Consider the following 13,573-nt stretch of genomic DNA (forward strand, 5'->3'; position numbering starts at 1 on the left):
ACCAGAGGCTCCCCTCGGGGTACCTCGGCGTCAGGGCACTGAGCGTTGCATCGCTGTCACGCGTCCCGAAGCAGTTCGTTGCGTGGGTACCGTTCATCATCGTTGAGATCCCGGTCCTGGTGGAGACGACGCCACAGACGCCGCTCCCGCAGCACCGAGCGTTCTTCGGCGATCTCGGCCTCGGCACACATCCACCCACCCTCTGCGCACGCCGTTCCACCGGGGCACATATTGCCATCCCGTGCTCAGCCAAACCAATGGCAAGGGACTCTGTGGCAAGAACAGTGGTGCCAGTGGGCACCGTGGCCATCGGTGCCAGCCCAAGCAGAGGCCCGTTCAGTTCCCGGAGCGTCCTGGGCTCCATCAGCCTCCTCTGGCCTCCCACAAGACAAGTCGGCAGGTCACGAGTCGGCAGACCCGCGCCAGGACTCAGACCTCGGTATCGACACCCCGGCACCGACCGAGGTGCCCAGCTCCGTATGGGCCCTCTCTCCGGTACCGGACGACACCATAGCGGCACCTCCGCCATTGGTCCCGCAGGAGGACTTCAGGCACACCAGGACCTGCTAAAGCGGGTGGCTTCCAACCTCCAACTGCAGGCCGAGGAGATGGAGGATCCGTCCGATTCCCTCTTTAATGTCCTGTCTCCCTCAGCACCGGGTCGCGTGGCCCTGCCTCTGCACCAGGGTATTGCCAACATTTCAAACTCCTTGTGGCAAACTCACGCCTCCTTGGCCCCAATCTCGAAAAAGGCCGAGAGGAAATACTTTGTGCCGGCGAAGGACCATGAATACCTATATTCACACCTGGCACCCAACTCGCTCGTTGTGGAATTGGTAAACTACAGAGAGCGTCAGGGCCAGCCCGTGCCCACCCCAAAAAACAAAGACACCAGGAGACTGGACTCCTTTGGCAGAAAATTTTATTCGTCGGCTAGCTTCCAGCTTCGCATAGCCAACCACCAGGCCTTACTGAGCAGATACAACTTCAACCTGTGGGAGTCCCTGCCTAAATTTGAGCCCCTCCTCCCAGACCGGGACAGGAAGGACTTCAAGGCCCTGGTGGAAGAGGGGTTGTCAGCAGCAAAAGTGGCCCTGCAAGCGGCGTCTGATGTGGCAGACACGGCGGCCTGCTCGATGGCTTCCGCGATCACCATGCGCAGGGCGTCGTGGCTCTTGTTGTCCGGGCTGTCGACGGAGGCACAATCACTGATGCAGGACCTCCCGTTTGATGGCAAGGAGCTCTTTGCAGACCAGACGGACGTCAGGCTGCATGGGATGAAAGATTCCCACACCACCTTGCAGACCTTGGGCCTCTATGTTCCTCCGGCTAAGGACAAGGCCAAATTGCTTCTGGCAGCTCAGCCTGCAAGGGGCAGATATGAGCCCCCGGACAAAAGGCCCAGAGACCAGAAGTGTCGGTCTCAGAGGCAGTCCTGCTCTGCCCCGCAGCTTGGTCCCTCTAAGGGCAAGAGGCAAGGGAAGAGGCGGTTTTGACTATCTGCAGGGGGGCACAGGGCCTGTTGCCAGGGAGACCCCCCGATTTAATAAAGTTTGTGTTCTGCAACCGATTGTTTGTTTGCCTTCCTCAGGGCGTAGTCCCGCATAACTTCGGACCAATGGGTCCTCAGTATTATCTCCAAGGACTACGTGTTGCAGTTCACCTCACCCCCGCCAAATCACCTGCCATCCACGATGGCCCTGGGGGACCTGGAACATGTCCGCCTCCTGCATCAAGAGGTGGACTGGTTGCTCCATCTAGGGGCAGTGGAAGGGTTCTACTCCTGGTACTTCCTGATCCCGAAGGCGAAAGGGGGTCTCAGGCCTATTCTGGACCTGCGCGACCTGACCAGGTTTCTAACCCGTTCCAAGTTCTGCATGGTGTCCCTGGCCTCTATTATCCCCTCCCTGGACCCGGGGGACTGGTACGTGGCCCTGGATCTCCAGGATGCGTACTTTCATGTCCATATTTTCGAGAGACACAGACACTTCCTCCGATTCATGGTGGGAATGGACCACTACCAATTCATGGTCCTCCCTGTTGGCCTATCCACAGCACCCAGGGTTTTCACGAAATGTATGTCTATGGTTGCGGCCTACCTCAAGCGGGAAGGCCTACAAATCTTCCCTTACCTGGATGACTGGCTCCTCAATGGGGAGTCCCGTTTCGAAGTGGAGTCCCACGTAGAGCTGCTCCTCTCGACATGCGCCGATCTAGGCCTGGTCGTGAACAAGACCAAATCGACATTAGTGCCCGTTCAGCGCATAGAATTCATTGGGACCTTGCTGGATTCCTCCAGGGCCACAGCCTCTCTCCTCCTGGACAGGTGCGAGATCCTAAGGGATCTCATCGCCTTGGTCACGGCCTTCCCCGTGACCACGGTGAGGGCATGTCTTCGGATTCTGGGACACATGGCAGCGTGCACTTGCGTGGTCTGCCATGCCAGGCTCTGTATGAGGCCCCTCCAATTATGGCTGGCCTCCCAGTTCTCCCAAGCTCGGGACAGTCTGGACAAGGTTCTCACGGTCCCATCCCTGATACTCACTTCCCTTCTATGCTGGTCCTGCCCAAGCAATATGTTGCAAGGGGTTCCCTTCAGCGAGGCCAACCCGTCCATAGACCTGAAGTCTAATGCTTCGTACCTGGGCTGGGGAGCCCACACGGGGGACGTGCAAACCCAGGGAACGTGCCCCTTCACATAAACATCCAGGAGCTCAGGGCGGTTTGGTTGGCGTGCGTGGCGTTCCTCACACACCTCCGTGGCAAGGTGGTCAGAGTCCTCATGGACAACACCGCTGCCATGTACTATATCAACAGGCAAGGTGGGACTCGCTCCCTAGCCCTCTGCCGGGAAGCCCTGAACCTATGGGAGTTCTGTATAGCCCACGATATCTCCCCTGAGGTCCTTAACCTCAGAACCCCCCTATACAGTTTTCCATAGGGATAAAGTCCAGCTCTGCCCACACCCAACGTTCCTCACGAAGGTGGTCTCCACCTTCCATATGGAGCAGATCATCTTCCTCCCCATGCTCTGTCCTAAGCCCCACTCCTCTAACGAGGAACGCCGCCTCCACACGCTCGCTGTACGTAGGGCATTGGCTTTTTATCTGGATTGGACTAAGCCATTCCGGAAATCCTCTCAACTCTTTATTGCCTCGGCCGAGTGGGCTAAGGGGCAACCCATCTCCACCCAGCGGCTTTCCCGCTGGATCACCTCGTGCATACGCATGTGTTATGACTTGGCAGGGACTCCGCTGCCACCGATTGTAAGGGCACACTCTATGAGGGCTCAGGCCTCATCAGCTGCCTACGTCGCCCATGTCCCCATCCAGGACATTTGTAGGGCGGCCACGTGGGCCTCAGTTCACACATTTACTTCGCATTACGCGATCATCTCCCAGTCTAGGGATGACGCCGGGTTTGGCAGGGCGGTACTTCATCCCGAATCATCATGAACTCCTACCCATCTCCAACAGATATTGCTTGGAATCACCTACTGTGGAATACACAGGAGCAATCACTCGAAGAAGAAAGGACAGTTACCTGTTCCGTAACTGGCGTTTTTCGAGATGTGTTGCTCCTGCCTATTCCACACCCTGCCCTCCTTCCCCTCTGTCGGAGTTGTGGGGGTAGAGGGAGCCCGTAGCTCCCCTTATAGCGTGATACACAGGCGCCACTCCAGGGGTCGCCACAGTGCTCCCCCGGTACGGGTACTGCTAAGGGAAAAACTTCTGGCACCGGTGCCTGTGGCGAGCAGGCACACCTACTGTGGAATAGACAGGAGCAACACATATCAAAGCTTGATAGCCTTTCTCAATAATGTCCCCATTGATGACATTTGCAAAACAGCTACATGGGCATCGTCTGACACTTTTGTCCAGCACTAAGCTATTACAGACAAGGTCACAACGGACACTCTCCTAGGATATGCTGTCCTATTATAGACAGTCAGTGTCACTCCGAAACCCCAGCCTTCCAATTAGGGGCACTGCTTTCTAATTATCTAAAAGTGAAGCACTCATAAGAGATAGTCAATAGGTGGACCGTGGGCCAAATCCAGACCGCCAGACCCTTTTGAACGGACCCTGAAATCTTTTCATTTACTTACTATTATTTTTTATTATTATTATTATTTTCTCCGGAGGCTGGACCTTGACTATACCTTTGACCAAGAAATGTAGACCTTGACAAAAAATAATTGACTATCCCTGAGATACGGACACAACGCGAAGACAAAGGTTACTCACCCTGTGCAGTAACTGAAGTTCTTTGAGATGTGTGTCCCTATGGGTGCTCCACTACCCTTCCTCTTCCCCTCTGCTTCAGAGTTAAACAAACATACTGTGACGTTCCTGTCTAGTGTTATCTGGACCAGTGGTCTGCTAGGTCACTCCAATCCTTGACTCTGGGAACAGTCTTACCCTGCTCTGCTGTGAGAACCCCCACTCCTGGGCTGTTCACACACAGCATCTGGCATGTAAGCTGCTCCCAGTTACTTGCAACCAAATGACACTAGCCAATATCTCCAGTCCCAGACACAACCCTAGGAACCTCCATCTTGCAGTTATGCCCGCTGGACACTGCAAGCTTATATGAGTTCGTCAATTTAACAAAGAAATTGATATGTACCAGGCTTGTTATCCAAAGGGGAGCCTCTGACCTGTTTCAAACCAAACACATTTATTAACTATAAAGAGAGATTTTAAGTGATTATAAGGCAAAACATAACAAGTCAGATTTGGTCAAATGAAATAAAAGCAAAATGCATTCTAAGCTGATCTTAACACTTTTAATGTCCTTAGAAACTTAGATGCTTCTCACCACAGACAGACTGGTTGCTCTTCAGCCAGGCTCTCCCCTTTGATCAGTGCTTCAGTCGCTTGGTGTGGTGTCTGTAGATGTAGATGGAAGAGAGAGAGAGAATGGCAAATGTCTCTCCCTTTTATCATGTTCTTTCTTCCCTCTTGGCTTTGTCCCCCCACCTTCAGAGTCAGGTGAGCATTACCTCGTTGCAGTCTCAAACTGACCAAAGGAATGGGGGTAACTCCCTCCAGAGTCTAACAGATCCTTTTGTTACTGCCTAGGCCAGAACCCTTTGTTCCCGTGAGGCTAGGTTTGTCCCATACCTGCCCTGATGAGGTGTGAACTGCCGCTCTGCTCTTGGAGAGTTTTTGTTTTGGCTTGCTTTAAGCCATGAGGATACATTTTCAGCCTCGTAACTATATACATTAAATTATAACCTATAACATTACTGTAACAATTACTATAACAACCATGCTCAGTACATCATGAGCCTTCCGAAGACACCCGACATGACAAAGTTTGCATTGGATACCACACAATCATTTTACAAGGATGAACATGGGGGTGCTGGGTGTTCCCCTGAGGTACAGAGCACCATGTGTCACACATACATTCTGCAGCAGAGAAGGAAATGGGAGCAGTCGGACCACAGAGCTCTATATGTCCCATGCACAGCATGAGAGGAGAGAGGTGCTAATGTGTGGTCCAATGGGCACTGCTGATGATCTCTGACTGCAGGCACAGGGTGTGCTGCTGCACCTACAAGTGGAGCACCCATCATAGGTGCTGAGTTTCTAATCTTCTGGGGGGAGTGCTCCGCTCAACCCCTGCCTCCACTCAACCCTTTCTCCCAAGGCCCCACCCCTGCTCTACCCCACCCCGCTCCTTCCCTGCCCAGTTCTGCCCCCTTCCCCGTGCACACTGCTCCCTCACTCCTCCCCCCTCCCCCACGCCTCCTGACACCACAAAACAGCTGATCCGTGGTAGGCACTGGGAAGGATGGGGAGGCGTTGATTTGTGGAGCCTGCGGGGGTGGGGGGCGGTCAGGAGGCATTGTGAGGAGAGGGAGGTTCTGGTAGGGGGCTGCTGGTGGGTGCTCAGACCCACCATTTTTTTCCCACGGATGCTCCAGCCCCAGAGCACCCATGGAGTCGGCACTTATGGCACCCATAGAGAGAGACAACTTGAAGAACCTCAGTTACTGCACAGGGTGAGTAACCTTCTCTGTAAGTGACAGTATTTTATGTGTAGGTTCTTTACTTGCAAAAGAAGCATTACACAGTTTTCATGTAAAACAGTTAAGCAAGCAGTCTGCTTGCTGCATGTTATGAATAAAGAACTGAGATGTGGGGGGTACCAAGAATCCTAGCGCTGAACAACTCCCTTGTTTCCTAAAATTGAAAAATATTTTCTAAAATGTAATTTTTGTATATATTCACCTCTCAAATAAAGCAACAGAGCAACACTCCCTTATCACTGGTGTTAGAAGGATTTGTTTATGTGGGTGGTTTTTGTTCAATATGTTCTCTTTGTTCCTTTCATTCATATTAACTGAAGATCATGTGGGTAAATTCCTGCTCTGCTCATCACACACTAAGGGCAGAAAGGACTAGAGAACAGTGACCTTGTTTTCTTAGTTCCTTTGAGAGAGGTTGGATGAGAGCCAGCCATATTTGCATATAAAAAAGCAGGAATTGCTGCCACATGTCACACCCGAAACATGTACAATTGGAAACTAAAGAGACATGTATTCCAGTCTCTATTAACTAAATTGCAATCTCAGTCTGACTTGATTTATGTATGAATTAACAATTTTGCCCGTAACAGTGGGGGAGGAGATTAATAGGCAATTCTATTATATATTCCTTCTAGTACATCAGAAGGAAATTTGTAACTGAAATGTTTACTATAACTGGGAAAGCTAATTGAACTGTCCAAACCCAGACAAAAGGTGGAACTACATTAGTTTTGAGCCTAGCCTTCTCTCAAAAACAGAGAAAACAACTGAAGGCATAATCTAACTCTTATTAGATCACTGCAAACAGACCCATTTACTTCAACAGGCACTAGACTAGGCCTTTAGTGAGTAATACCTTCCCTTCTGACCCATCTGTGGTATCTCTTATGTTAATACAATTCAACAAGTTGGATATTTTCTTAGCAAAATTAGTATTCTACCACCCACAAATTAATAAATATTTTGGGAATGTGTTCAGGTACACAAGATTGAGCAAATACCCTAACAATGTCCTATTATCTGAAAAAGATATATATTTGTGGTGTGTTTTTGTATCCATTTGATATTTGTCAATTACCGTGTCTTAAAAAAGAGGCATTTCTTTGAGAGAGAGAACCCATGAACCATAATGTTTTCTCACCCTAATATCCTTCCTGAAATAAACATAGTAAACTTTTATGCTTGGACTGGAAGCTCTCAGTTGTCCTTTGGCATCTGTTTGGGGTTTTTTCAAACATATTTTCTGTAATGAGGAAAAAGAAAAGATTACTGTCAGACAGAAAAAATGCTGATGAAGTTGCTGGGACAGGGTGGTTATAAATCTGTCTGTTGTAGCTAGATTCTCTGATTCTCCACTGTATTCACTTTTATGTCTGCAAGCAGCATACCATTCACTTTTTTTTTCTTCCTTGGTGATGGATAGCACAAAAGGGCACTTACAGAGCCTAATGAAAGTACACGCTACGTAATTATGATCCACTGACAAAAAGAGAAGTTGCCTTGTAGTGAGTAGTGTGACCCTTGGGGTTGCAAGGGATTGGGGGTTAATGAGAGATGGCAATGTTTGTCTTCTGTGCAATAAATGTATCCTGGCATTTACTTAACATAAATGGAGTCAGTTAATCCTTTTCTTTGTGAATCCACTTCAAAGTAAATTTAGATCCTGTTCATAATAAGGGTAGTTTTGTGGAGAGCAGATTAATTTAACGGAAGCTACAACCTAATGTACAACCCTCACCCCTCACAGTGCACTTCACTCAGAATTTAAAACACAAAACAAACCCTAACACTACTTTCTAAAATGAACAGTGTCATTATCACTGCCTACAATAATAAACTGCTAGTAAGACACACTGCATAAACAACTTACTGCAAAATGTTCAAACAAATTTAAGAGCTTCCTTAAACCACCAACAGCCATGAAATTCATGGTTAAGGCTGGGACAATGGTGTTAGCTCATAGTTTGGCTAGGTCTAATAACACTGTGGAAGCAGAGAAAGAACTGACAGGAAGGGGATGCAATACATGACAGTTCGTTAGCAAGAGTCAGGCTAACTGTAACCCTGATAACGCGAGATTTGTAGAAGCGAGGATTGTGTGAGGCGGGTGAGAAAGAACTGTGTAAGAAGTCATTATGACCTGGTATAGATAAGGTGTAGAAGACCTTGTGTAGATAAGGTATAGAAAATATTGTATGTTGGCAAGAGTCAAAACAAGTGAGGAAATGAGATATCAAGATGGCCTATGTATAAACAAAATGCAACTGTTGCTCATTATTGTCTGTAACAAAAGGTATAAATGCTTGCTGTAATTGTTTACCTGTTGAGAGACCTGCTTAGCTCTCTCCCTCTGTGCAATTGTGAGAGTTAATAAAGCATCTGACTTGCTATACCTAAACAAATAGTGAGAACTCTGTTTTTCTCCGACAACACTAAGGCCCTGATTCAGCCCAGCACTCATTCCCATCCATAGCCACAAGCACTCCTCTCTCCCAAAACTGCATTTTCTTCCATTTCTTCCCAAATAAAAGGAACCTCAAAATACCATAAAGGGCCAGCTCTCCCAGAATAGTAATCTCAGTAAGGGAGGTTGCTCTTCACCATTTCTTGACCCCTTCATGTTTAACCCATTTCATTACACTTTAGATTCAATACATCAAACCAAATTCTTCTGAAGTCATTTAAGGATTAGATTCAGCCCTGACCTGAACCAGTTTTCCATGAACTGCTCCTCAATGAGGGCTAGGTGGATGTCCAGTTGGACCATTGAGGCAGTGCTTTTAAAAGTGCAGCTAGAATACTGTACCAGTTTCAAAAATGGCTGAACGATTTTCTGCTCAGACTTTCCAAAATATTCGCTTTGGGACAGAGACACAGCGTGGGAAATTGCAACTTCACAAGTGATTTGTTTCACAAAAGCTAGGAACATAAGAATGGCCATACTGGGTCAGACCATCCAGCTCAGTATCCTGTCTACCGACAGTGGCCAATGCCAGGTGTCCCAGAGGGAGTGAACCTAACAGGTAATGATCAAGTGATCTCTCTCCTGCCATCCATCTCCACCCTCTGACAAAAAGAGGCTAGGGCCACCATTCCTTACCCATCCTGGCTAATAGCCACTAATGGACTTAACCTCCATGAATTTATCTAGTTCTCTCTTAAACCCTATTATAGTCCTAGCCTTCACAACTGCCTCAGGCAAGGAGTTCCACAGGCTGACTGTGCGCTGTGTGAAGAAGAACTTCCTTTTATTTGTTTTAAACCTGCTGCCCATTAACAGGGCCAGCTCTAACTTTTTTGCCGGCCCAGGCACAAAAGAAGAGCGCCACCCCACCATAACACCCCCTCCAGCGCTGGGCCACGCCGGGCTGCTCAAACCCCCGCTCCCCAAGCGCCGCACCAGGCCGCCGCACCGGGCCACCGAACCCGCCCTCCCTCCCCCGAGCACCAGGCAGGGCCGCTGAAACCCCCTCCCCTCGAGCGCCTCGCCGGGCCACCCAAACCACCGAGCACTGTGCCTTGCCGTGCCAGCCAAACCCCCCGAGCGCTTCGCTGGGCTGGCCAAGCGCTGCACCGCGCCTCGCCGGGCCACCCAAAGCCCCAGAGTGCGGGGCCGCTCAAACCCCTGAGCGTCGCGCTGCTGAACCCCCCCCCCCCCCGTGCCGCACTGTGCCACCCAAACCCCCACGCTGCCCAAACCCCCGGAGCGCTGGGCCGCGCTGCCGAATCCTCCCCCCCCCCCCAGCGCCGCGCCGCGGAAACACCCCCCGGGCTGCCCAGCCGAAACAAACAAACAAAAAACAATCTCTGGAGCGCCGCCCCACTGAACAGCAAAAAAAAACCCAAACACCGTGAGCGCCCCCCACCACCCCAACATTGGCCGCCCCTTCTAAGGTGCCGCCCCAAGCATGTGCTTGGTTGGCTGGTGCCTGGAACTGGCCCTGCCCATTAATTTCATTTGGTGGCCCCTAGTTCTTATATTATGGGAACAAGTAAAAAACTTTTCCTTATTCACTTTCTCCACACCACTCATGATTTTATATACCTCTATCATATCCCCCCTTAGTCTCCTCTTTTCCAAGCTGAAAAGTCCTAGCCTCTTTAATCTCTCCTCATATGGGACCTGTTCCAAACCCCTAATCATTTTAGTTGCCCTTTTCTGAACCTTTTCTAATGCCAAGTATCAGAGGGGTAGCCGTGTTAGTCTGAATCTGTAAAAAGCAACAGAGGGTCCTGTGGCACCTTTGAGACTAACAGAAGTACTGGGAGCATAAGCTTTCGTGGGTAAGGACCTCACTTCTTCAGATGCAAGTCTAATGCCAGTATATCTTTTTTGAGATGAGGAGCCCACATCTGTATGCAGTATTCAAGATGTGGGCGTACCATGGATTTATAGAAGAGCAATAAGATATTCTCTATTTTATTCTCTATCCCTTTTTGAATGATTCCTAACATCCTGATTGCTTTTTTGACTGACACTGCACACTGTGTGGACGTCTTCAGAGAACTATCCACGATGACTCCGATATTTCTTTACTGATTAGTTGTAGCTAAATTAGCCCCCATCATATTGTATGTATAGTTGGGGTTATTTTTTCCAGTGTGCATTACTTTACATTTATCCACATTAAATTTCATTTGCCATTTTGTTGCCCGATCACTTAGTGTTGCGAGTTTTTTAAGTTCTTCACAGTCTGCTTTGGTCTTAACTATCTTGAGCAGTTTAGTATCATCTGCAAACTTTGCCACCTCACTGTTTACCCCTTTCTCCAGATCATTTATGAATAAGTTGAATAGGATTGGTCCTAGGACTGACCCTTTGGGGAGCACCACTAGTTACCCCTCTCCATTCTGAAAATTTACCTTTTATTCCTACCCTTTGTCCCCTGTCTTTTAACCAGTTCTCAATCCATGAAAGGCTCTTCCCTCTTACCCCATGACAACTTAATTTATGTAAGAGCCTTTGGTAAGGGACCTTGTCAAAGGCTTTCTGGAAAGCTCTGCAAGCAAAGCTTTGATTCAGGCTGTGTGTTGCAAGCCTCCCTCCTACTGTCTTTATCAAGGACCGGCTGATGGGGCTGGAGTTAAGCAGACTCCATAATGAACAAAACTTTCTGGGGGGGCGGAGAGACATACAACAACGTGCCCGCCCAAGAAAGAAGCCTGTTAGCCCTCACTGCACGTTTCCCTGGATTGCCAGGACCGGTCTGTACGGTGAGCTGCTAGCAAGTGGAACAATTGGGACACTTTTCAGGGGACAGCAAGGAAGAGGATACAGTTGCATATATAAGACAACGCCCCAAATATCAGGATGTCTGGTCACCCTAGTGCTCAGGGAGTGATCTAACTGTGAGGCTGGCTGGGCAGGTGAAGCCCCGCTCGCCCCCCTGCAAAGCGTTATCAGCGGGGTCGGAGCCACCTCTTTTCCCAGGGGGCCCAGCAAGACCTTGCCTCGGGGAAGAAGTTGGGGTGCCTCCGACGCTCCCGTGGGACAAGCGAGGTGCTGACCGCCCGGCGGCTCTGCGTCGCGGACAGCCCGCACTCATGAGCGCACAGACCTGCCCCAGCGTCGGGGCAGAGCCAGCCTCAGGCACGGGACGAGGCCGGAGCTCCCGCAGCACCGGCGCCTTGCTGGCTGGCCCTGCCCCCGCGGCGCTGTCCCCGCCCCCTGCCCGCAGCCCGGCTCCCTCGGCAGCTCAGCTGCAGCCGGACAATGCGTAGCTGGAGCCCGCCTGAGCATGCTGCGGCCGCGCCGCGCGGTGCAGCTGGCGCCCGGCTCGCTGGCCCTGGTGCTGCGCCGGCGGCGGGAGGCGGCCGGGGAGCGGGAGCCGAGCGGCGCGGCGCTGTTCCGGGCCTTTCGCCGGGCCAATGCCAGGTGCCACTGGAACGCCGGGCTGGCGCGCGCCGTCTCCCGCGTCTCGCTGCAGGGCTGGCTGCGGGGCGGCGTGCTGCTCCTGCAGGGCCCCGCCGCCCCTCTGCAGCTGCTGCGGGACGCCTGGCTCCGCAGGGCGCTGCGGCCGCCCCAGGGGTTTCTCATCCGGGCAGTGGGTGAGTCTGAGGGGAGCGCTGGGCACTTCTCGGAGGGGAGGTGTGTCCCCAGGCCGGGCTGCTCTGTTAGGAGGTGACCCCAAAGGGGCAGGAAGGGGGCTGTCCCCATCGCACTGTGAGGGGGAGTATGGCTGCTCACCAAGCAAACCCCGTAAAGGGCATCTGGAGAGAAAGCAGCGAGGCTGGGAGGAGGATGCCTGCCCTGTGGCATAATCCTACTTGGGGGGGGGGGGGGGAGAGAATATTTCTTCCTTCCTTGTCGTCCCTTTCTGGGGCTTTCTGCGCACCAGCTGCTGGCCTGGCAGCGCACTCTAAGTGCTAAATTCGTAATTGCGACACAAACCAAAATATTGTAAGTTAAAACGAATCAATCTCCCTGGGTAGAAGACGTCTGGTGTGAGGCATGACGTGCCTGTGTTGCTGGAAAAAAGCAGGCAGGTATCAAAGAGGTCTGAGGGATGCTGGTGCCTTTTTATTGAAATGAAGTTGGGGCTGCGAGGGGTGGGGGAGGTACGTCACAGAGAGCAGCAAAATGTTCTCAGACTCCTGGAGAATAATTTGCAGTTGTTTAAAATAATTTTCATGCAGGTGACATTGATGGACTGACCCTTTCTAGGCTAGTAATCTGTTTGTAGATTCAGTAAAGCTCCCCTTACAAGTTTCCTTTACTTAAGTAATTTCCAGTGTGGACTCTTGATCCGATTAATATGCATGTGTGTATCCCCAAAGTGAGAGTCATTGTTGTTCATCAGCATAGGAGTTTGCAGGATCGGGGGTTTCTACAGATTCTGTGATGCCTGTACAAACCAGTACATATGGGCATTAATTTCTATGAATAAAGAAAACTGGCTATTTGTTTGTTTGGTCTTCACTGAGTGGAAAAGGTGTGACTTTGCGTAGTACTTTTAGTTCCATATATGATACTAATGGATACAACTAGGTTTAACATAAAGGAAACTTTTACAGTACTAAAGTACCAATATTTGCTGCAAGTTTTAAATGAAAATTATCATCCTGATCCTTCACTTGGATGTATGTGGATAGACTCCTGCACCTGTGGAGAGCCCCATTGAAGTTAACTACTGAAGTGTTAAGTGGTGGGAAAATTATTTAAACATACCCTGAGCAATCTGTTCTCCAATGTGGTGGGAAGCCATCAAAAAGAAAATGACTTGGAGGTCTGAGAGTAGTCATATCTTCATGCCAATGAAATTGACCTGAAAATATTAGTTTAAATAATTGAAAACTACCCTACTTTTTTTTCTACTGGTGTAGTTCTCTTAGTTTAAATAGGGGTTGGGTTTTTGTTTGGTTTTTTTTTTGCTTGGTGGCTTTATTTGCTTTCACTTCTATTTTGTTGTATATATTTGCTATATTTTTAAAGGAATAACTACATTAGCTGAAAAGTGACATTTTCTCTCTATTTAATGAAGCCAGTGGCTTTTTCAAAAGAGCATAGTAAAATGCTGTGAAGAACATCAACAA

At 49.9% G+C, this 13,573-nt stretch overlaps 2 protein-coding genes across 3 annotated transcripts in view; one reads left to right on the top strand and one right to left on the bottom strand.

Annotated features, from left to right (window-relative positions):
• Nucleotides 1-922: 922 nt before the first annotated feature.
• Nucleotides 923-11,780, bottom strand: LOC128840989 (uncharacterized). The gene is made up of 6 exons (XM_054035614.1): nucleotides 11,753-11,780; nucleotides 11,492-11,625; nucleotides 7,182-7,283; nucleotides 4,822-4,892; nucleotides 2,133-2,219; nucleotides 923-1,268 (listed from the first exon to the last, which is right to left on the bottom strand). Exons 1-6 carry the CDS (start codon nucleotides 11,778-11,780, stop codon nucleotides 923-925), a joined length of 768 nt encoding a protein of 255 aa, XP_053891589.1.
• STOX1 (storkhead box 1) overlaps nucleotides 11,755-13,573 on the top strand; it is a 28,157-nt gene continuing 26,338 nt past the window's right edge. Inside the window, exon 1 of one of the 2 annotated variants that reach the window (XM_054033374.1) lies at nucleotides 11,755-12,088. In XM_054033374.1, coding sequence (XP_053889349.1) covers nucleotides 11,779-12,088 — 310 coding nt within the window. In that variant the 5' untranslated portion in view covers nucleotides 11,755-11,778. The remainder of the gene's footprint in view (nucleotides 12,089-13,573) is intronic. The other variant, XM_054033375.1, reaches the window with a different exon arrangement.

This window comes from Malaclemys terrapin, chromosome 7, assembly GCF_027887155.1.
Source record: "Malaclemys terrapin pileata isolate rMalTer1 chromosome 7, rMalTer1.hap1, whole genome shotgun sequence".
Classification (NCBI taxonomy): Eukaryota; Metazoa; Chordata; order Testudines; family Emydidae; genus Malaclemys; species Malaclemys terrapin.